Source organism: Molothrus aeneus, chromosome 16 (genome assembly GCF_037042795.1).
Source record: "Molothrus aeneus isolate 106 chromosome 16, BPBGC_Maene_1.0, whole genome shotgun sequence".
Classification (NCBI taxonomy): domain Eukaryota; kingdom Metazoa; phylum Chordata; class Aves; order Passeriformes; family Icteridae; genus Molothrus; species Molothrus aeneus.
The window spans coordinates 6,145,954-6,168,784 of record NC_089661.1 but is presented as its reverse complement, the minus strand read 5'-3'; the positions used below and the strand labels follow the sequence as shown (position 1 = coordinate 6,168,784).

The window sequence follows — 22,831 nt, the reverse complement described above, 5'->3', positions numbered from 1 at the left end:
TACAAGGGCACTAATGCTGCACTTCAGAAAAAATGAAGGTGCAATGAAGTAGGGCCATGCTGCTAATTTTTGAATAGTGACCAACACAGTGTTTTTGCTCAGCATAATAGTTGCTATCTGTGTAAAGACTCTAAGAATAGGGATGGAGTTGCTCGAATTCACTACAGTTCTAGCAGAACAGGTAATCTCTGGGATTGGGAAACACTGCTCGTAAACTTGCACATACAGTCTGAACCGAAAGAGTCATGGTCTGCTGGATTTTTAGGTGACATCCAAAACAAACGTTGACAGCAACTTGTGCAGAACTGTAACAGAGGGCAAGACACAAAAGAAAACAATGTAAAGCAGACAGCTTGGTAATCACACGGCAACAGCCAGATTTCCTCACCAACATCACAGTGTTGCAAGGGCAGGTGAGACCTTTTAGCCATCTGAGCAAGCCAAGAGGCTATACCCACACCAAAACCTGCAACGCAACCAAAAAGCCGAATTACGGTCTTCAGCCTGCTTGAGTCACAGTAAATACCATCGGCCCGCTGACAAAGGCTATGTGAAAGCCAAGCTGGAATCGGGCACGGCTGGTGACTGATGTTTGTCACTGGCGATGGTGGCTGGGGAACCCTTCAGGAGAGCGGCGGGCGTGAGGCGCGGCAGTGACCCCGCTCTCACCTGTACTGCCCAGGGACGGCTTTACTGAGCGCAGCTTTCCTCAGCTCTCCACACACACACGTTCTTCTCCGTGACGAACAAGCCCAGGCAGCAGCGAGCCGAGCCTGGCACGCCGGGCTCCGGGCCAGGGCAGCTCTGCCCTAACATGGCACTCGCTGCCGCCCGGGGCGGCCCCAGGCCCGTCCCTCAGCGGCGCCGCCGGCGGCCGGTCCCGCTTGCCCAGAGCAAGGGCTCGGCCCGCCCTGGGCCCGGCGCTGAGGGCCGAGAGCGGCTCAAGCACGGCCAGCTGGAAATGGCGCCTTCCAGGCCCCCCTCCCCGGCGGGCGCGGCCGCCGCAGCTGTCCCCGGCCGCTCTGGGAATCGCGGCTGCTTTCCTCCGCTATGGCTCCCGTGAGAGGGCTCCGCCCTGGGCCTCGCCCTGTCCCTCCCGGGAAAAGCTCTCGCCCAGCTACCATCGGGTAGCAGCCGTCCGTCCTTGCCCGCGGTGACGGGTGGCACGGCCGCCCCTCGCTGTGCGCGGCTCCGTGGGACGGGGTCCCGCCGCCTCCCGCACTTGGTGAGGAGCGGTCACTCCTCCGAGAGGCTCAGCCCAGACAGAAGGCGGGGGTCGCCCGGGGAGCGGGCTGAACGCCCGGCCGCTGGCATCCCGTACGTGGGCTCGGCCCGCCCTGTCCGGGGGCCGGTGGGGGCAGCGCTGCGGAGACCGGCCCCAGCCGCCGGGGACGGCGGGCCGAGCGCCCCCGAGGAGGGCCGGGCGGCGGCGCGCCTGGATGCCCGCCCGAGTGGGGACGGGCGGGGAAAGTTTCTCCTGTGCGCGCCCCGTCCGTCCGTCCCTCCCTCCCTCACCTCCGCGCCCGCACACTCTCGCCGACACACACACGCTCACACCCCTCTCCCGCCGCCAGCGGCCGGGGGGCACTTTTGAAAGCCCTTCTGGTTCCACACCCAGCCGCCGCTGACATCATTCCCGCAGGAGGGCGGGCGGAGGCACCGCCGCCGCCGCCAGACGGTCGCAGCCCCGGAGAGCTGCCCGCCGGCCCGCGCCCGTGAGTAGCCTCGGCCGGGCGGGGGGCGCGGGGGGAGCGGGGCGGCGGCGGGGGGAGCGGGCGGCTTCGCCGGCGGGGGAGGAAGAGACCCGTCAGAAATGGGGAAAAATTAAAAGCATGCGTTTGTTTACTACGAAGCACATTTCATTTGGGTGGCTGCGGTGCTGCGCCGTCACTGGCCTGGCCGGAGAGAGCGGTCCCTGTCCCGTCGAGCCCCGGCCCCGCTCTTCGCCCCGGGCCTCCGGGAGCGGGACGGGGCGGGCCGAGGGGCTCCTCGCCAGTGAGTCCAGGCTGGGCCAAGGCAGCAGAAAGTTCGCGTTCTTCACGGGATAGTTTCTTTCTGTTCTTTTCTCTAATGAACTCTCAGCGGAGTTCGCGTGTGTTGCAGTAACGCTGTAGCAGCTCTTGGCAGCTCCCCCCCCGACAGTAGAAGGAAAATACACTTAGATGTAATTCAGTGCAGATTTCGGTTTATGAAGTTCTGGCCAGCATTAAACGTTTTTCTGTTTGAGTCCAACTGCAGTTTCATCACGGGTGGTTTTTATCTATAGGTAGTGCCCCACTTACATCCGGGATGTTGTGTGCCAGATAGTGGACAGGCAGCTCTCAGTATCGTGGGTTGTCTGCAACTTTGAGTATTGAATTTGAGAGGTCAGCTCCTTGTTTGGACATTTCTAAGAAGAACAGTACATTGCTATCTGTTCCTCAGCAGGCTTATCCACGACTTGTTCTTACCCACAGAATGCTGCCATCAAGAAACCTGCAGTTCAGCCTCTCTTTCAATTTATTGGCAGGAATACTTTGTTCACATGGTACATGAAGGTCTTTTTATATTTCTCTCCTCACAGCAGTTGGGAATAGTATGTAAATGATCAGTAATTATTGCTATAGAGCATCTTAGTAGTATCCTCTGACTTGATACAAGGCTGTGAAGAAACCCACTAAATAGCTGTGAAATCCACACTGAATTATTTTGGCATTTTCTTTAGGAACTTTGGAAATAAATAGCTATGGTTGGCTCATCATCAGAAAAACAAAATTTTTTTTTCCTCTTTTTCTTCATTTATTTGCAGACTCTGTATATACAGTGCTGGTGTGTTAGCTATATAAAATAAGCCTTCTTGCCTGCCTGAGCAGATTTTTTTTCTATCAAATAAAAATAGTCTATAGTGACTCTTTCATCCAGACCTCCTCTTGGATGTTGAAGACTTTGCTGTCTATGTAGTTCAGGAAAGAGCTGTGAGGCTGGGCTGCTGGGACTGAGGTGCCAGGTGGCTGCAGGTGTGGCAGGCAGGAATCCACACAAATGGCAGGGGACTATTGGGCATGAGTTTCACTGCGGGGAGAAACGGGAATTGCAGTTTGCTGCACAGTCCAGCAAACTTTTTGTAAGAGAGTGTGTGACAAATGCCATCCTAAGGAATGCAGCTGGGGTACAGGTACTTGCCACAGCTGGTGAAATCAAAGTGGGAGTGGAAACAAAACCATGTGGTAAACATGGCTACCAGAAGCTGATATGACTTTATTCAGCATAAGATTTAAGGCCTTCACCTTTGCTTCAAAGACATTGAAAGGAGGAACTCTTGCTGTTCTCTGAACCTCCTTGTGAACTTGTAGAGTTGAGTTAGGAAATAGACTGTTGGGATACCTGAGGGAAGATTCATCCTCTGTGCTGAATAAAGATGTGTACAGATTGTATCACGTCAGCTGCGTGGCTGACAGGGATGTTACCAGGTACCTGTCTGCCCAGCCAGGAATCCAGGAATTGCTCTACCAGTAGCCATCAACATTAACTGGAGCTGAAATGCAGCAATACCATGAAGACTCTTCATGCTGATCAGTTTCTTGTTAGTATGCTCATTTGGGAAGAAAAATGGTGTGTTAATATAATTTCACATAAAAAATCCCATCCAATCAGTAGACAAGACACTACTGGTGTTGTATTCTTTGTTTGTGGTCTGGAAAGACTTCTATCATAAACATACAAACAGTGTTGATTATGCTGTGGATTTGCCAGTGAGGAAAAACAGTTAGTTTTATTTGGTTACACAGATTAAAAACCTTGTTAATAAAGGAAGTTGTTCAACAGACTAAGCAGGTCAAGACTGAAGGCTGCTGCAACATTATTATCTTAGACAAAGAATCTGTCTCAGTTCATAGATGCTGGAGTTATTGTTGCTGGCCAACATTGTTTAGAAGGAATGAACATCTCTATCTTACACCCACTTTCAGTAATACACTTGACCCCTCTTGATTTATTAGCATCTCCTGCTTCACAGTTACCTTGTGTCTTTCTTTTTCTTCTATTATTATGGCTTTTATTTTGTTGTCTTGTTTGTCTCAAGGTTGTTTCCCAACTCAGGTTTGACATTCCTTCAGTGATTAGAAGAATGTTGTACTGATGAGTCCCATATGGGTATTTAGAGAAGCAAGACCTTCCTCTACTTTTGCTAAGTATATTAGGTGTAGGCTGTCTCCTTTCATAATGTAGTTTCCTTGTAATTTAAAAATGAGATCAGTGGAAGCACAAGGAGACTCTTCCCTTTCACTTGAATATATTTTGATTTTCCACTGGCACTTCACATTCGATTTGTGTCCTGAGCATCATGTAAGACATGATATCCCCACATAAATCAGGACAATAATGTGTTTAATTAAGGAGATAAGTAGGTCTCTGGGGACAAGGTCTTTCATACTGCTAGCTGGCAGATGTACTTTCCAGGTCCTCCTCCATGTTCCTGTTGGAAGAAGACCCAGCAGAATGAGGCACTGTATTATACAGGAACTAATAAGAAAGATATTTACTCTGAGGTGAAACAAACACTGTATGTAAAATCCATGTGAAACTTCAGCACAGCCAAATTTGAAAGTAGAAAGGAATGCACAGCTTTTATTGAAATCACATTGGTCTCAGAGGGAATGCAGGGGGAACATAAGCACAGCAATAAGGAATTCCATTCATGGAGCTGTTCAGTGTTTGTTAGGGTTTGCTTGTTTTTTGGATGCTCAAAGCAAACCATGATCTTTGCAGTGGAGTTTCAGTTTTTGCTAAAAATTCTACCGTTTTAGAGAGTAGGTAATTTTGTAAAATATACCTCAAAATGTCAGGTGATGCTTATGACTTCATAATTATGATGCTTATCTTCATTAGGAAGATAAGCATCATAATTATTAGCAAATACATCTTGCTGGGTGAGACTCAAGAAAAAGCCTGATGGCCTGAATTCATCCATCAAAGGAATTATTATATCTCCACTGAATGGGGAAAATGTAATTACACCTTTTTATTTTGCTGGTGAAGTTTCATGGGCAGGTTTAATGATGGTATGTGCATGCCAGGTGAAGCCTCATAATTTGGGTGTGACCTTAAAATACAACCCTCTGGCTGTGTAGAGATCTTCACAGGAGTCTGTAGGTGGAGCAGAAAGTGGACTGACTCAAATACCCCTTAGAGATGGCTATAGGATATATATTTATGGTTTGCTTCACTGATTCTTAAACACTGTGCTATGTTTGGGATTGCATGGGCCGCAAACAGCTGAGGTGGGCAGTAGGAACACTCCCTCAGCTGTGTAATGCAGGTGTTCAGTATCCTGAAATAGATCCAAATTCTGGCCTTCTTCCAGACAAAAGGAGGCCTTCCAAGGGCCTGGATGTCTCTGCTGAGGTGCATGGGCTCTGCACACTCACCTGTTCTCCAGGGCTTGCGGTGCTCAGTCCACTGAAGAACAAACCTGCTGCTTAGTTCCAAAGCAGAAACAAACCCAAGTCCAGAGCCTGCAGAACAGTCTGTGAACAACTGAGGGGCTCTGGCTGAGCCTGCCCATCTGTCAGGGTGCTTGGTGTACCCTACCTGGCCCTGTGGCTGTGCAGTAACCCAGGCACTGTCCAGCCTGGTCAAGGTGCAGCTGCAGGGTAGGGCAAGGTGACCCGAGGGCTGAGGGGACTGGGCTGTTCCCATAGAGCAGCCTGTGTAGAGGATCTGTGCACTGAGTGTGCTCAAACAAGGCAGGGAAATCCTTCTTCCTGGATTTGTAGAGTCCACATGGCAGCTTTAATGGCACCGATTACAAATTATGGTGTAAAAATTGCATTCTGGAGGTAGGCAGAGTATTCAGTGTAATCCTGTACTACAGTGTTGCTGTCAAACAAAGTAGTAGTTGTGGAGAGTTTAAGCTTTTTGTTTTATAACCAACTGTTGTACCACCAATAGAAATGTGTTTTCACACTCTTGATAGATGATGTGTAAACTCTGAAATAACTAAAACCAAAATTTCTCAACACAGAGCTAGTCAAATCCAAATCAAAACAAGCAGTTTGAAAACTTTACAACAGTGAATGCAACACATTTAATTGCTAGCAATTTCCACAGAGCATCTGCCAAAGTAAAAACAATATCAGCTTTTATTTCTACAGAATTAAATGCACTGCTTTCAATCTGGAAAGACAGACCTTTTCTGCCTTTGTTTGTTGGTTAATTAGGTGGAACATCATAAATCACTTGAGCTGTTCTGTTGTATCTGGAATAATCTCTGGATAAGCAGCATTCTGTAGTCAGTAAAGCCCAGGGTCTCAGGTTCACTCAGAACTATGTTAATTTCTAGTCAATGCTGCAGGTGTGCTTTTTAAAAAATCTTTTCATTGACTGAGGACACATTTTATCTGTCAAACTGATATAAAGGTCTGGTATTTTACTTGGTCTGTCACTCCCTGCCCAGCCAAGGTATTGAGCAGAGACACCCTCGACACTGAAATGTGTCCACACAGTGATTGAGCAGGGGTGAGGCCAGGCCACACCTCAGTTCAGCTGTTTGTTTCAGGAGCAGGTTCCCGGGAGGGTTCCCATAGCTTGAATAGCTTACTGGAACAGCCCCGTGTCATTGTCCCAGTCCATGGAGCCAGAGGCAGGGCTGTGCCAGCAGGCTGCAAAGGGCTCTGTGCTTGCTGACCCCTGCCCTGGGGGGCTGGCAGGCAGTGGTGGCCCTTAGGTCACCCTCAGACAAGGGGCTCAGGCTGTGCTCACTCTTGGAAGCTCTGCTGCCCACCTGAGAAACAAAAGATGCCTCCGAGCTGGCTGTGTCACGGTCAGCACGGTGTCACTGCACTGCCCACCAGCCTGCACTGCTGCCAGCAGCCCCTGGAGCCTGGCAGGGAGCTCAGCCCAGTGCCAAGGGCATGGGTATCATGCAAAAAGCCTGTTGTGAAATGCACCTCAGTGAAGCTGTTGAGAGGCTTCACAGGACAGCAGAGCTGCAGGGTCCTCTCAGGACAGCGGGTCTGCCGCCCTGCTAGCACAGTCCCTGCATCACGGAAATCCTTTTGTGGAGCTTTCCTGTGCTGGGGTGATTGTAAGGCTGTTCCAGAATGTGATAGCTCTAGGAGTTGTAATTTACATCCTAAATGTGCTCACACCTGATTTATAGCCATATATTTTCATCTCTAAGTTAAACAGTTCTTTTTCCTTCCATGTGTTTACCTTTACCTGCAAGCAAGTACATCCCCATTCTGTCTTGATCTTTGAAAATGAGCAAGTGAGAATGAGAGGTCTTGTTAAGCTTAGGAAAAAACAAGTTTTAAGTACTTCTAGACCAGCTTGATTGTTAAGAAGGTTTTAATGTACACCACAGCTTTGTTTACATTGAAGTAGTATCTGGTGCCCAACAAGCAAACTGGCTGAACAGAGAGCATGCATTGAACACCTGAAATGATGCGTGCTTTCTTTAATTTTCTAAGAATACAGTTAAGCTCTACCCATACATACTTAAGTTACAAACATTTTATAACACGTTTTGCACATACCTTTGTGAAAGCTGACAGAATACTTTTATGTTTTGCAAGAAACCAGACACTGCAATACACAAGCAGTTACTTCTTTCAAATTGCTGCTGGGTTTTCTCAAACAATGTTTGCCCTTTGAGAAATCCCTTGAACCATGGGGTGTCTTTGATTAAAGACTGTTTTGTTAGCATTTGCCAAAGGCATATGATGCTCAGCGTAAACTGAAGGTGGAAGAGTGGATGACTATGATGGGAATCAGAGATAAATTGCAACCCTTTTAGGTATTATTTAGTAACATGTCAGCCTACCTTACACCACTGTGGGTTGTGTTGGGATTAGATGCAGATATAGAACATCTTAAGTATGAGACTATTATTATCTAGTATAAAAGTACAGTTACAACAAAAAGTGCTTTAGGGAAACATAAGAATGTGTAAAAGATTTACTTTTGAGGATGGTGTGATTTGTGCTGTTGGAGGAGGAAAAACAATCTCTTTCTGCTGACCACACAAAACCCTCTAAAAAGCAGTTTTGAGAAGATGAAGTCTTAAAGAATTTTATTCAAATATGTCTGTGTAGGCAGCTGACTTCTGTACCTGCTAAACTGTCTTCTCAGCATATAGTGGCTAGTAACATCTCTTCCAGAAGAGACATCTATCTTGAAGTTTTTAAGCTGCAGGCTATTTTTTAGGATTTTCAGGTAAGCTGTCACAAGGCTCATTTTCCTGGTTAGTGAAACTTCCCCACCCTACAACAGGGCATTGTGTCCCTGTGTTCCCATAGCTGGTTTTCTTCTGCTGAGTCTGCCCACAAAGGCTTCATGGCTGAGTGACTTTCCTCAGCAGTGCACGCAGCAGGGCCATAGTGAAAGGAGTGGTAGGGCAAGTCTAAACCCAGTCCAAACTTGTTTGCAAATAAATGACTGACAGTTACAGAAGTGGCATCAATGCTGGCATCCCTAGGTCAAAATTTTATTGAAAGCATTCCTAAGATATTAGAAACATCTGCTTCTTTTGGTCTCCATACTCAAAGCTAGCATGTTGCATTTTTGCTGCAATTTGCTTCTTGGTTTTGTTTGGAAATGTATGGAACAGCAGGGTTAGAATTTCCTAGACTTTAGAGTGCTGGCTTGGTAGCATAGATCTAATGAGGAGGACAGGGTGAGACGGGAGGAAATCTGCCAGACCTGCCTGTAATCACAGTCTCTTTCATTTTTGGTAACTAGGTGGGGTTTCTGAAGAGGAGACCAGATTTAGTGTTTATGAAGTTGTTTGAGGAAGAGCTGAAAGGGTGCTTGAGCATCCCCTCACACACAGGTGATAGGGAGGCCAGGGAAAGGAGCTTGTTTGCTCCAAGTCTGCTGCTGCTCAGGCAGTCCCACCAGTACCAGCAGGATGGACAGACACCCAAACACAGTAAAAGCAAAAGGTTTTATTAAGCTATAAGTGTACATTTGTACTAGTTGTGGTGCACACAAAGAGCAGACCTCAGGGCTTTGGTTGCAAGGCACGATTTTCTGAAAGAAAACTGAAAAAAAACTAGGTCATACTGTGTCTTGTGAGTTTCTCTCCAATCTCGTGTATTTCACTATCAAAACACAACAAGCTGGCTCCTGTGATTATGCTGGAGGTTGCTGGGTCTTAACACAGCCTGCTGAAAAGGCACCAATAAATCTAGAACTGACAGGATGACCCTACTTTATTTTGCCATTGTGTTAGAAAAGCCATACATGTTGTCATTCAAACTGAGCTCTAGAAAAGAGAGTGGATTCGTTTTTTTGTATTGATTTTTTTTTTGCCTTCATACAGTGGTTGGGTGCAGGGAGCTTTGATTCATTTCCTTCTGATTTCCTTGCTTTGTGAGGAAGGACTTAGAAAAGCAGGTGGAAGTGAAAAGCTCTCTTCCTTCCACGTAAACTAGGTAGCACAAAGAGCTGTGCCTTGAGCGTGTTCTCAATTAGGCAAACAAAAAGAGCTGACGGTCTCTGTGCCATCTAGGGGCTCACAGGACACATAGCCCTCTTGATTCCCCAAAGCCAGCATGAAGCAGGGAATGTTATTTCATGTAGAACACACATTGTTCTTCATGCTTAGCTTTACAGCAGGAAGAAATTGGGTGGGAGCCCATGTGCTGTGTAGACTGTTACTCGTACTTTGCATTTCCCTCCTGGGTCCCCATTCAGTATTGTAGAGGTGTAGTCAGAGCCATCCAGCACTTCTTGCAGGTCTCCACACTGCCTGCAGAGACTGGTTGAAGAAGGACATTCAGTTTCTGTATTGACTATTAGCTGGGTAACACCTGGGCATGAAAACAGGTCACAATTTGAATGTACACTTGAAGAGTGTTGGTGTTCCCAACTGTCTCAGACAGAAGAAATAAAGAAATGGGAGTAAATTGCTTCAACTGGTGTAATTATCCTCTTGGTATTACATTTCCTGATTTTCTCGTCCTTTATGTTGTTTGATATTTAGGCATTAGAGGACTGTTGAAATCCTCAAAGCTCTTGCTGGCTTGGGAGAAAGTCTGCTCTCTGAACTTTACTTTTGGTTCCACTTCTGAGAATCACACAAGAAAAAAAGAACCCTTCATACCTGATAAAAGAAAAAAGAGAAGAAAGTTAACAGTATCAGTCTGTTCTTCATAAACCAGGGAATTTTGTACATGTTTAGAGACAATGGTGCAGGCAAAATGTGAGCCAGCTTCTGAGTTCTCACATGTCATGAGACACCATGAGATGGGGCACAAGAACTCTGAGCAAAAATATGTAAATCCAAACAACTTATGATGCATCACAAGATGACAGATTTCTCATGCTACAAGTATACAAACTTCTTCTTATAAATTCACATTTTCAGACTTAATTATAGCACTGAGGGGCAGAAGAATTGATAATTAAGGTTTGCTTTGATTCAGTTTTACACCAGTGACCTCAAGAAAGTTCAGCTAAACTGAATGCTTATTGATGGCCCAAAGACCTGCTGTTCTTGTTGCAATGAAACATCTCAGTGCAGAGAGCTGCAGGTATGGTAGCTTGTTTAGCAGGATCCTCTGCCCCTTGTTTTGGGTGTGTCTTTTCAGCTCTCTAAATGTGGGTGTTGAGAGTCTGCACACCTCCTGCCTCAGTCTGTGCAGAGCAGGAGCTGTTCTGCAGAGATTTCACTGTGTTTCTAAGGGTATGAACCAGGATTGTCTGTGTGGACTCAGATGAAGATGATAAAAACCCCTGACTTGATCTTAGGGAGTGAGGGCAGCAGCCAATGTTGGAGGGTAAGCTTCAGCCTTTCCAATGCAAATGAGCCCAGGACAAACACACTGCACCATGTACTGCTGGTTGCAAAAATTGAGTATGCACAAACATGAGAAACAGCCTGGCAGCAGAGTTCAACTGCATGGGAAGAAAGGAAAGCGTTTGCTGTGGAGATGACATCTGGGTTGGAAAGCAGTGATAAAACTTCTGTTAAGAACTGTCAAAGACTATTTCCATTTTTGCTTGCTTGCTGTACTAAAAAACTTAAATAGTCATGTTTCTTTATACTGATGGACATAAAAGATAAACTTTATCCTGGAGATAAACTGAGGCCTTTCTGCAGGGGATGTATTTTTGTGTGTGATATGACATAGGGAGACAACCCAGTTTTGAAACGCTACAGTTCAGAAATGTTGGAAACCCTGGCCTAGGTACCTTACTTTACTGTGAAATTCTGTGATGGTTGTAGTGTTTTATCTTGTATAAACATACTTGTCTCTGCATGTCCAGGAGATTATAGCAGAGGCCCTTCTTAGCCACTTCTTCTAAAGCTCATCAGGCTCTTTGCCATAGCAAGTGCAAACTACTGCTTCCAAAAGTCTGCATTGCTGAGGAGGTTCAAGAGAAGTGTGACTGCTGCATTTATCCTCCCCATGTAAAATGGAGTAGCACTTGGAGCATTACTTCTGCACTGATTGAAAAAAAAAATAGTGTTGCTCTAACTGGCCTTTTGTTTTATTGTGTTTTGTGTAAGTATCCTGCAACTTAACAGCATTTGTGGGAAACTTTATTACCACAGCAAATCTGGATGTGTTCAGTGGGATTCCTATAACTTACTCTTTCTAGATCCAGTGGCAGTCTGCACTTGTAGCTCAGCAGTATCTGTCCACTCTGCCTTACACCACACCATATGAAGTGGTATTAACTGCTTAGCCTTGCAATTGAAGGAATTTATGTTGACATCCAAAGTCATCCTTACTGTAACCCCCAAATCTGTTTTTAATGACACATGTGATGAGCTAAGTCAAATATTATGTTCTCTTCTGTCAGAGCTTTGCTGGAGGTTAGTACAGGGAGGTTCCTGAAATAGCTGCAGATTGACAGGAGAGCTGAGCTGGAAGGAGCCTCTGGAGGTCTCTGCTGCAGACTCTGGCTCCAAGCAGGGGGTTAGATCAGGACGTTCTGGGCCTTGCTTCAGTTGAGTCAGGAAGATGTCCAAGAATGGAGATCCCACAGCCTCATGGGCCCTGTTCCAGTACTTAATCATGCTCATTGAATATAATTAATACTTTTTTCACAATTGGAATATTCCTTGTTGCAACTTGTAACCGTTGCCTGTAGTCTTTTCATCACGTACTTCTGAGAAGGGTGGCTCCATCATTGTAAGTGTAGTGTGTCCAAAAAGCTTTTCTCATATATTTGTGTGTGTGTAAAAACTATTAAAAGAATTCAAGCCACTTTGGGGAATGATGGGCAATATCTGTTGCATCATCACAGCCTTCATCCATGCCTAAAGGCAGTGTACTTTAAATTCATGAACACCTTGACCTGAGAGCATGGTGTGTTTCAGCTGCAAGTAAGAGAAGGTGAAAAATCACTCTGTCCAGGAAGCAGTTAATGGTAAATAAGAAAAGGAGTACAGCTAGTGTGCAGAACAGGATGTTACCAAAGTGTTTGGTTAGTGATACATTAGTGAAATAAGAATTCTGAACGTGATGCAAACAGTGCTCTGTAGCTGTGTCCTTCCCTTGCTCACAGGGAGAGGAGAGGAGCTGCCTGATGCTAGGAGAGGTTCCCAGGCAGGCTGTCCTCAGAGGATTGGGGAAGGAAGAGCTCCTTGCTGAAGCAGTGGGAGAATCTTGAGTCTGCACTGTAAGGTTTTGAATTCCAGCTTTGTGTGGAGTGGAAAAGGACTAGTAAATCTTTCTGAGAGATGAAATCCAGAATTTCTGCCTAGAGAGGGATGCAGATTCTGTAGTAGCATCTGCAATGTTGCTGGCTGCATCTTGGAAGAGGGGAGCTGCTCTTTGCTTCCTGCCTACAAATCACAGAGAGTTTCTCTGGAAAACCCTCCTCTCTTCATTATTCCTTGTGCAGGCTGGGGTGAACCACAGAAACTCCTGGGTCTCCATGGGAAGGGAAAGTTTGTAGGAGTGATTGAAGTCTGTGCACTTCTGGGATCCTGCTCAGGCATGACATATTGGATAACCAGTTCTTGTTGTCTTTTCCTGGTATTAATTACTTGGAAATGGTCTGTCTCCTTCTTTTCCCCCAGTGTATTTAATTCCTGTCTCCATGTGTCATTGTTTAGCACTGTGTGCACAGAAGTTGTAGCAGCTTGTGAAGGGAGCAGTTGCCAGCAAGGCAGGAGGAGGAATCTAAAGATGATTGTTAGGAAGGGTCTTCAAAAAAGAAATGTCAAAATGTCAGACCCATCAGACCTTTCTTATTGTCCATTTTTTTTTAGAGATGAAACAAAAATCTGTTTCATTTAATCTTGGCTTTATTTGGGTAAAACAAAAAATGTCTTCTTCTTACCAGCCATACATATTTATCTGTCCTGTCTGAAACACTTCTCTTTATGGCTGAAAACAGTAAAACAAAACCATTCATTTGACTGAAGATAAAGTGTGTTCTTCTGTGCTGGCAAGTCTTGCTTTTGCAAGATTGGTTTTAATTAGGCTACATTTTTTGGTCTCTCTTACTTTATGTTACTTCATGTAATAAGATGAAATTTTATTGTTATTCTTAAAATAATACTGAGTACAATTTGGTTCTCTCTCCTTATATGGCAGATGATTGTTGCATTATTGAATGCTTAGATACCATCTGTGCAAGAAATGAACCTCAGAAAAAAACCAACCACAAGACAAGAGGGTGCTGTGCAAAGACTGGTATATATCACAATGAGAAATATTTTTGTGTGGCATTCTACAAACCCACAAAATATCTTCTTTTCCTTTCTTCTTCCTTTCATTCAAGGAAGGCTTGATAGAGAACCATGAATGACATTTCTAGAAGTGGAACTGGATTCAGAGGACCTTGAGTCCTACAGTAGAATCACCTCATTGGAGGCAACTCCCACTTTCTGTTCTTCATTGTGGCTGGGAAGGCAGAGTTTAACAGTGAGGAAATAGGAAGGAATACTCACTAGAGTAGCTGCATTTCCTATTTTAGGGTTTGACTTGGCTTTCCCATTCAGTCATTCTAATTAGATAGGGATATAAGGCTGTCCCCTTATTTTTCAAAAAAGCACTTCAATGCTATTTGCCTTTGAGCTTGTTATAACTCTGTACTGCAGTGGAGATGGAGAGGATTATTCTGGAGCTCCTGGTCTCTATTCGCTCAGTTATTATGCTGTCAATTATCTTTTTGTTAAAGTTTTGCAGAGTAGTTATTATTTGCCCTGATGAGTGCCAATGGAGCTGCTTTAAAAAGGCTGTCAGAGTAGTCCTTTTCTTTGGTTAAATTATTCATATGGCTCATGATTCCAGTAAATGGCAGTAGGAGAGAGGGGATTAGACATGAAAAAAAGAATGGAAGTCTTAAAATTCCTAACTGCCCTTTCTTCTGTGTTATGTGAGTGGCATCATTTGACATCAGAGAATGTGTCCAAAGCAAAGGGAGAAAGATGCATTAATGTACTGATGAGTGACAGCATGCAGATGATGCACATAGTGGTGCATCTTAACTGCAAAGATCTGCAAGACTGCAGATTCCTTATAGCATACATTAATTGGCAAGAATTTCTGGCGAAGAAAAATAGATATGTCAAGCATTTGCATTTTTCTGTGTATTAGTAGCAGTAGTTTTTCCTAACCTGTTTGTTATGTGCCCACAGATTTCCTGGGGATTCCAGTTAAGTACAGGTTCTGATTCTTTTGTATGTATTTTTTTCATGTGAGAGGTGACATTGCAATAGGTGGGTTAAATAAGGTATGAAGGTAGTAGGTAGCCTACAGAGAGTATTAAGTGAACAAAAAATAGCTAACTGGATTACTATGAAACTAATGGGTTTATTCAGCCCTACCAGTAGGAGCAATACATTGAAGAAAATAGTAGTGCTTAGTCATTATCAATGGATAAAACTTATAACTGTATGAACAGAGGACATGAGGCCTAAGGTACAACATAGGTGTTACTAAATCTAGGAGGTAGTTCTTGGTGCACTTAATTTTGTTCTATAAGCATTCTTTTGAAATCTGGTTCTTCCTTCTTTGGAAGGATGGTTGGAATAAGACCTTACTGCAGTAAGTGGAAATATTTTCATCACTGCACATGAGGCAGTGTAATTTGAAATGCACTTCCCTAAAAGCCAATGTGAAGGAGTTTTCCATCCTTGCACACAGAATGAAACTTCTTTGTGTGTTTATTCACTGCGGCCATCACGCTGGAAGGTTGCAAAATGCAGCTTTTGGCTTCATTTCAAGTTGTGATTCATTTTAACACCCGTGATGCCAGTTAAGTATCTGCAGAGATAGAACAAGTGCTGTGGACTCCAGCTGCATCTGATGCTGTGGTCTCTAACAGCACCAGAAGTGCAGGTTGATCCACTGGCAGCTCTTAAAGATTGTTCATATACTTTCTTATGTTCAACAGATTTATCTCAGCCTAAAGCCTCCCCAGAGCAAGGATGCTGATTCTCCTGGCCTTCATTATCGTGTTTCACATAACCTCAGCAGCACTGCTGTTCATCTCAACTATCGACAATGTAAGTGTCATTTCTTCTCCTTGGCTCTCAAACACACTGGAATTTCTTTGCTTCATAAAAATTGAAGTTTTCTTCTCTAGTCTTCAGCTTGCTTACTGAGAGGACCTAAGTTTGTTAGGCACACTGGTGTCCTAAGACCTTTCTGTAACAAAAATGCCTTGGGTGTGCATGTTGCTGGTGGATAAGGCTGTCCATGGCATCATGTCGTAGGCTCAAGGCAGCAGATTCTCTCCCCTGGGAGAGACTTGGCCATGGAGAATATTTACAGGGTGGAGCCCTGGGATTTGATTCAGCTGGACATGAAGCAGAGAGGGAGGGGAAGATCCACTGTCCTTTTGTGTCAAGTACCTAAAGTCAAACAGCTGGTGATTAATGTGTGGGGATAATTTCAGTCAAGATGTGCTTTGCCTCACAAGTGTTTGTCCAAGATGCCCAGTTAAATCATGAGAAACACCATGAATGTATGTGTGTCCATTAAGTTGAAGTAGCTTCAGCACAAAGCTTTAGAATATTTTATGTTGCATTGTTTCAAAATTTCTGTTTTATTTTTGTGATCAAAAAGAATTTACCCTCCAATATTTATATCTAGCTTTTAATGGAATTCTCCATTTTCCAAAACAGCCCACTATCCTGATCAGAAGTCTGTGCACTGGAATCTGTCTATGAGGTCTGATGTATGTACAGGCTTTTGATATTAGAAAATCTGCTGCTGAAAGTACTGTTTAGTGAAGACCATGCTCCAAGTGAAATTATGTATTACTCACAACTTTTTATTGCAGAAGTGTACAAACTCAGGTGTTACATTTTAGTCAGCTGGTTGATTGTTCCATGGAAGTACATCATTATTTGAGCACTGGAGCAGGTTGTCTTACCCTGCTTTTTTGAATATTTAGAAAGAAAAGACAGTGGGCAAAGCAACCTAATCTTATTTCAAATCTGCTGCACACAACCCAAATTATTACAGAAATAAAAGCCTATGCACTCTGTGTCATTAGCTACCTTTGAACATTTAAAAACTTGAAATGTACAACCATCTTTTGTTAGATTTTATATTATGTATCTCTATATTATATAGAGCTCAGAGCTGAAAAATAACATATTGAACTGGGACTGAAAAATCCAAATGAATGTCATTCTGAGAAAGTAATTCTTTTTCTTAAAACACAGTATTCTGTTTATCCATATGCCTACTACCATAGTATATTATAGTTTTAACTGCAGTATTGTTTGCAAAGCTGCACAGTAAGCTCTGAGCCTTCTGGAATGTCTATTTAAGCAGCAGCTCCTACCAGGAATCATATTTAAAAGTCTCATTTTGTGCAGCTCTAGTCAAAACAAAGGCCTGGGTAGCTATTGGAATGGGAATGGGTTTCCTGAGGAAATGCCACTTGTGGAGTGCTTGTCATTTTCCAGGCTACTGTAAAAATCTGCTCAGATGCTGCAGAACCATTTTGCCTTGAATGTTAAACCTCAAAATAGAAATACCACAGGAGGATGTAAATTTGTCAGCCATTACCAGACAGATGCCATAATGTACCTCAGCACAGCTGCATTGCATTGAGATTAATCATTTCAGTGGCAGGAACCAGAACATCTATAAAGGACTTCTGTTTCACAGGTGATGCTATTCCTTGCAAATTAGCAAGTGCTGTTCCTTCAAAGAGGTGTGCATCCTAAACAGGGTCTGGGTGAATAAAGCACATCTTGTCTAGGTGTCTCAAGGAGTAGTGAGTAATCACTGACTATACAACATTTCTGCCCAAACAGTGGAAGTCCCTGGTGCTTTGGGATGTTTAAGATGCTGTTACCCACTTCACAGAGGTCTAAAAAGAGAATGATGTGTGGATAATTATATACCCTGTATTCTGAAATGCCATGAGATGTCACATTTCATTTGAGTGGTTAAGTATCAAAAATGAACAGAAAATTGTTACAGCTGGTGTATCTAATCAGGGGACACTTGGACAACAAAGGTGTTTTGTGGTTTTTTTTTGTTTTTTCTCCCTGTAAGAGCCCTTTACTTTTATTTTGCAGGCCTGGTGGGTGGGAGATAACTTTTCTGCAGATGTCTGGAGAGTGTGTATCACGAATACGAGCACCTGTATGGCTATCACTGATGAGTTCAATGGTGAGTGTCCTTCCATCCCTGTGTCTGTGTTCCTTCAGCAGATCTGCTGAAACTGCTATGAAATTTACAGGGGCCCAGCCTGGCTACAGTGGCTGCAGATTTACACAGAGCAGCTGCACATGGTTAAAAAGGTATTGGTTACTTTAGCTCCCAGTGATGGACAAGATGAAAAACCTGAATGAGAGGAAACTCTAGTGCCAAGGGTGCATATCATGTCTGGTTACACCTTCCTGAACAGAGCTGTCTCCAGCTCTGCTGGGAGGCTGGGGTCTGCATTTGGAAGCTGTTTGGGGACAGCTGGCAGTTTCACTGTGCTTCTAGGACATTGATGGCAGCAAAGGGTGGGGTGTGGCAGAAGTCTCTTCAGTGTTTTCACTCAGTTTGATGAGAAGCTTTTTAATACCAAGCTGGCTGTAGTAATACCAAGGAAGCAGAGGAGAATCAGCCTCTGCAATGCACACACAACTGCTTTGCTGTATCTGCTGAACTCCTGCTTACAGAACACGGCTCTGCCCCTTTACTCCTTGCAGGAGAAGGCAAAGAGAGAAATGATTTTTAATCAAGGCTGCTTTGTTTTTGCAGAGTATCAATCAATTCAGGCTGTTCAGGCCACCATGATCCTGTCTACGATTCTCTGCTGTGTGGCATTTCTGGTTTTCATTCTTCAACTCTTCCGTCTAAAGCAAGGAGAAAGATTTGTGTTAACATCTGTTATCCAGCTCCTGTCATGTGAGTGATTTTTTCAATGCTTTTGACTTTAATGATATTTTCATGAATGTAGGAAAGCAGGAAAAGGTTTCAAAAAGACCAAGCTGCATGAGAACTCTATAGTGCTCCTGAGGCCATAGCTTATCCTTCATAATTGTTTAAAGAGTGAGCTGTACCATTCTGTAATATATAGACAGTTAAAACATGGATTCCATCACTGCTCAGGATAAAGTAATTTAAACTTTGAAGGGAAAGAATTTGAGATGCTGAACTTCTTGAGGACACTAAATAACTCTCTAATTGTTACAGGCAAGCACTCACTTCTTTTTTTTGTCAGTTGTAAAAACTACCCAGATGTTCAGAATCATTTTCTGTTCACTGCAAATGACATAGATACAGAACAGCACTTCAAATTTATAGCCTGCCAAATAAACTGAAAATATGTCCTGAAATACTTCCAGGTTAGTTTGAGGATGGAAAAAGAGGATCTGCAAAGAAAGCACATTGGTGGAAGCAGCTGACAGAAGAGACAGTGAATAGATGTGTGTACTGATAATGTTTTAAGATGCTGACCTTTATTATTTTCTTCCTCCTGCAGGTCTGTGTGTTATGATTGCAGCTTCCATTTACACAGACAGGCATGAAGAACTCCACCAGAGCCATGGATATGTAATGGAAGTTTCCAAAGGCCAATATGGCTATTCCTTTGTCTTAGCCTGGATTGCCTTTGCCTTTACCCTGATCAGTGGAGTGATGTACTTAGTATTAAGGAAGCGTAAATAAATGTCAGCACTTAGTTATTTCTGTCACTGCAGTACAAAACCAAATTCCAGTAACCATTTTGTATATAATCATTTACATGGTTTTGTAGTAAAGGTATTGTTTCTCTAAAAATGTACTGTGTTCTTGATATGAAACAGAATTAAAAAAAAAAAAAGAAGGCAGGTGAAATGAAATGCCTGGCACCTCCAGGTCAGGGGTTGGAGCAAGACAGAGCCAAGTTGTTTCTTTTACATATTTCATCATCATAAATTGTTTTCCTTTATTAGACATTAACAGTATGTTCCTGGCCTCTAGTAGATTACAAATAAAGCCCGTGCAAATTAATTTGTAAGCAATATACTAATTATATTCCTGGACCAGATATCCCTTTGAAATATGTTAAATAGAAGGGTGTGTAACAAAACAAGGCCCAGATGACAGTGAAAAAGCAAACACTTCTAAAGCCCAGAGCTGCACTCAGAGCGTCTGCCCTGGCTCAGGACCAGTGTTCTGCTCTGTATAATGTGCAGTAAGTGTCATCAAGTTTTTATTAAAACCACTTGCTTTGCAAAAGTAAACAAGCCCTTTTTGTACTCCAGCAAATGTTTCTCTTGATTGTGTTTCACATTTGATTTAAGCACACAGAGCCTTTAGTGGGAGCACTTATCAGCCAATTCCCTGTTTAGCCTGTGCCCAGCACAGCTGGGGCAGTGAGGAGCTCCCCACCCCAGCCCTGGATCCCTTAGCCTTGGGCAGCCTTCCTGGGAGGGAGAAAAGAGAAACAGAAGAGCATTACTGGGCCTACATCTGCAGATTTCTAAGCAGACTAGTGATCAAGCAATGCCAAATTTAGGTTTTTACAGCCTAACTCAACATGTTTATTACACTGGGATTTTATCATGTAGTGATTTCATGGTTAATGTGTCCTGTGCAAAAGCATTCCCTGAGTCTGCCCATTGGGAAATTGGCCTTTAAAAATTGATTTTAAATTCCTTTGTGGATTTTACTGGAACTAAACACTGCTACTAACCAAATCAGAGTGCAATTGCTATGCTTACGAATTTCAGGATAGGTTTCAAGATAAAATGACTTGGTGGTTTTTATTTTTCAGTAATTTTGTGAGCTAAATCTTTGCTCTAATACCAGGCTTAACTGCCAAGCAGTGTAATACTGGATTTGGCTGATGGTGATTCTGGAGATCAGTGTGGAGAACGAATGAAGCAGCCTGTCCTGGTTAGTCACTGTACTTTGATGCTTAAGTACAGATTTGATATTTGAAAAGCTCTAACCATTTATTTATTTATTTCATATTCTCTACAGCTGGCCCAATACAGAGGCAGTAAAAAAGTAAATAGGTTTTGAATGAGGTATTAAAGGAGAACAAGTTCAGTATCATAAGGCAGTGTAGCTCTACTGAGATTAATAATTACTACATTAGACATCAGATAATGAAATTTTATCTGTTTTCTTCAGATTTATCCTTGATTTATCACAGAGTAAAAGTTCAGGTGCATAGCTTTTTAGGAACTGTCTCCAGCATGAGTGACAGGTCATGTAGTTCCATCTTCATTCCTTCAGCATCCTATAATGCTTTGGCATGTGCTGCTTGTCTTGCAGGAGCAAAGAAATCCCAATAAGACTGGTAAAAAATTAGGATGAGCAAGCAGGACATCACAGTAAAAGTAATAATAATAGTTAAAAACCCACATCAGTTTGAAGAAAAGGGATTCTTCCCAATCTAGCATCATGCTAGTATTTCATCAGGTTTTTTTCCTCTTAGTGAGAGTGCTCTGAATTTCAAGAATTATTACCCTACTTTTTAAAAAAGTGTTTCTATAATTTGCTGAATACATTTCAGGTTCAAAACCTGAGTTTTTGCTAGCAAACAGAATTTGTCTTAAATAAATAGATGCAGGTTTAAGGATGAAAGTAGATAGGCTGTTAGCTAGGCATTTTGTTACTTTTATTAAAACATTAATAAGGGAAATTTTTAAGCAAATACAGATTAAAGCTCTAATATCTAGACGACAGTCCTGAAGAATTCTAAGTTAAGCTTTTTATGCCACTGACTTGCAGAGATGCTTCAGTTTCTTGCCTTGATAATGCTCAGGTCATTTGTAGAGCAAATATTTAAAAACAAGATGTAGATATATATGAACACAGTTTAATTCCACAGTAAAGGCTCTTTCCCTTTAATAAAGTGAAAAGCACACACACAACAAATACTCTGATGCACAACTCCTCCACTTGTGTACAAACACCAGCACGTGCATGATGCCACACAGAAGAGATGGGAATGTTCTGCACAAGTGAATAAACCAGTCTGAACTAGAGTTTGAGCAGAACAAACATATTTTAGGGGTTTTTTTCCTACCTTATATGCCTTTAAAATATACCATTTTCTATACTCTATATATTCTGAAAATGTACATGAAAATAAAGTTAAAACAAATTCTTGTACTGTATTAGCAAACTCAATACATTTAGCAATCTGACCTTTTCTTTAAGCTTGGGATATATTTACACGATGTTGGATGAGAAATAGTTGAGTTTTTGTGTGAACAGGTAAAATTAAATTCTTCCTGCCTGTAAATAGAACCAGAAGCTGATTATTTTGTCCTTTGTTGAAGACCTTTCAGGGTAAGCAGAGAAAATATTAGTGTATTGAACTTTTAAATGTATGGTGTCAAGAGAATGTCTTGAGTAATGCAAGATCCACTGATGCTCTGAGGAGTTATTACCTATAAGGTTTTTTTTTATTTTCCATCATTTGCAGAAACAATCATATATTTTAAGATGAGGTTGAGTGCCTTGACTGGATGAACAAATAATGTAAGCAACAAGCCAGTGACTTCTCTATCTGCTCCAGTCCAAGCTTTGGATTTGCAAATCACACAGCACACTTGGGTTTGTACAGATCCATTCAAAACACTCCCCCAACTCCACAGAAATAATTTCCCAAACCCCATAAAAATTCTCCTTTGTAATCATAATGAATAAAAGGAAAAAGTCCCAATTGTTAAAATATTCACTATCAGCTGTGAACCTTTATGTTTTTCACCTAGCAAGTAATCATCTGCAGCACAGGAAACAAGCTTGGAAAAACAATCTATAATATTTATGTCAAGATAATTTTTTTTTTTAATGTTTGCTTTTATTTATGTATTCTGTTCAGAATAAGAGCTGGGCATTACTTTGCTATACTGTATCTTTGAAAAGTATTGTACTGTGCAGCTTAGACATTAACTAGCTTTTTACCCCAGCTACATCAACATTAATTTTATGTGGTTCTTAATGTGTTCAAAATAATGGAGGGACTGCTTGACTTGTTCTGTTCTTCAGCATTGTGGAAGTTTGTGCCACTTAGCTAAACAGACCAAAGAAAAGAATTCTTCCTGTAATTCCTAAAGACAGGAATAAGTTGAGCCACTACTTTTCCAAACACTAATGACAGCTAAAAATGCTAAAACCATTGAAATAAAATAATGACATTGAAAATTTTATTATATTTTTCATTTCTTTTATAGGTGCAATAATCCCTTCTGAAGTAATAAGATGAAAGAAAATTAAATGTGGAAGTAAAGTAGTTTTAAAAAGAAGACTTCCATTTTCAAGGCTGTAGAATCAAGCTTATAAAACTAATGGAGTAACATAACAGACTGTGACAAGTAAGAAACATGAAGTTAATACTGTCAATAATGCTTTGACATGAAACCACTGCAAGTAAGGGTAGTACTTACCAGCAGTAGCAGACACTTGGTAAGGTACTCTGAGTGTCTTAA

At 42.6% G+C, this 22,831-nt stretch overlaps 1 protein-coding gene across 1 annotated transcript; it reads left to right on the top strand.

Annotated features, from left to right (window-relative positions):
* Positions 1 to 1,520: 1,520 nt before the first annotated feature.
* EMP2 (epithelial membrane protein 2) lies at positions 1,521 to 22,076 on the top strand. Its single transcript, XM_066560737.1, has 5 exons — positions 1,521 to 1,715; positions 15,340 to 15,451; positions 17,486 to 17,579; positions 18,162 to 18,308; positions 18,886 to 22,076. The coding sequence occupies exons 2-5, from the start codon at positions 15,374 to 15,376 to the stop codon at positions 19,068 to 19,070; spliced, it is 504 nt and encodes a 167-aa protein (XP_066416834.1). The 5' UTR covers positions 1,521 to 1,715; positions 15,340 to 15,373; the 3' UTR covers positions 19,071 to 22,076.
* Positions 22,077 to 22,831: the final 755 nt, after the last annotated feature.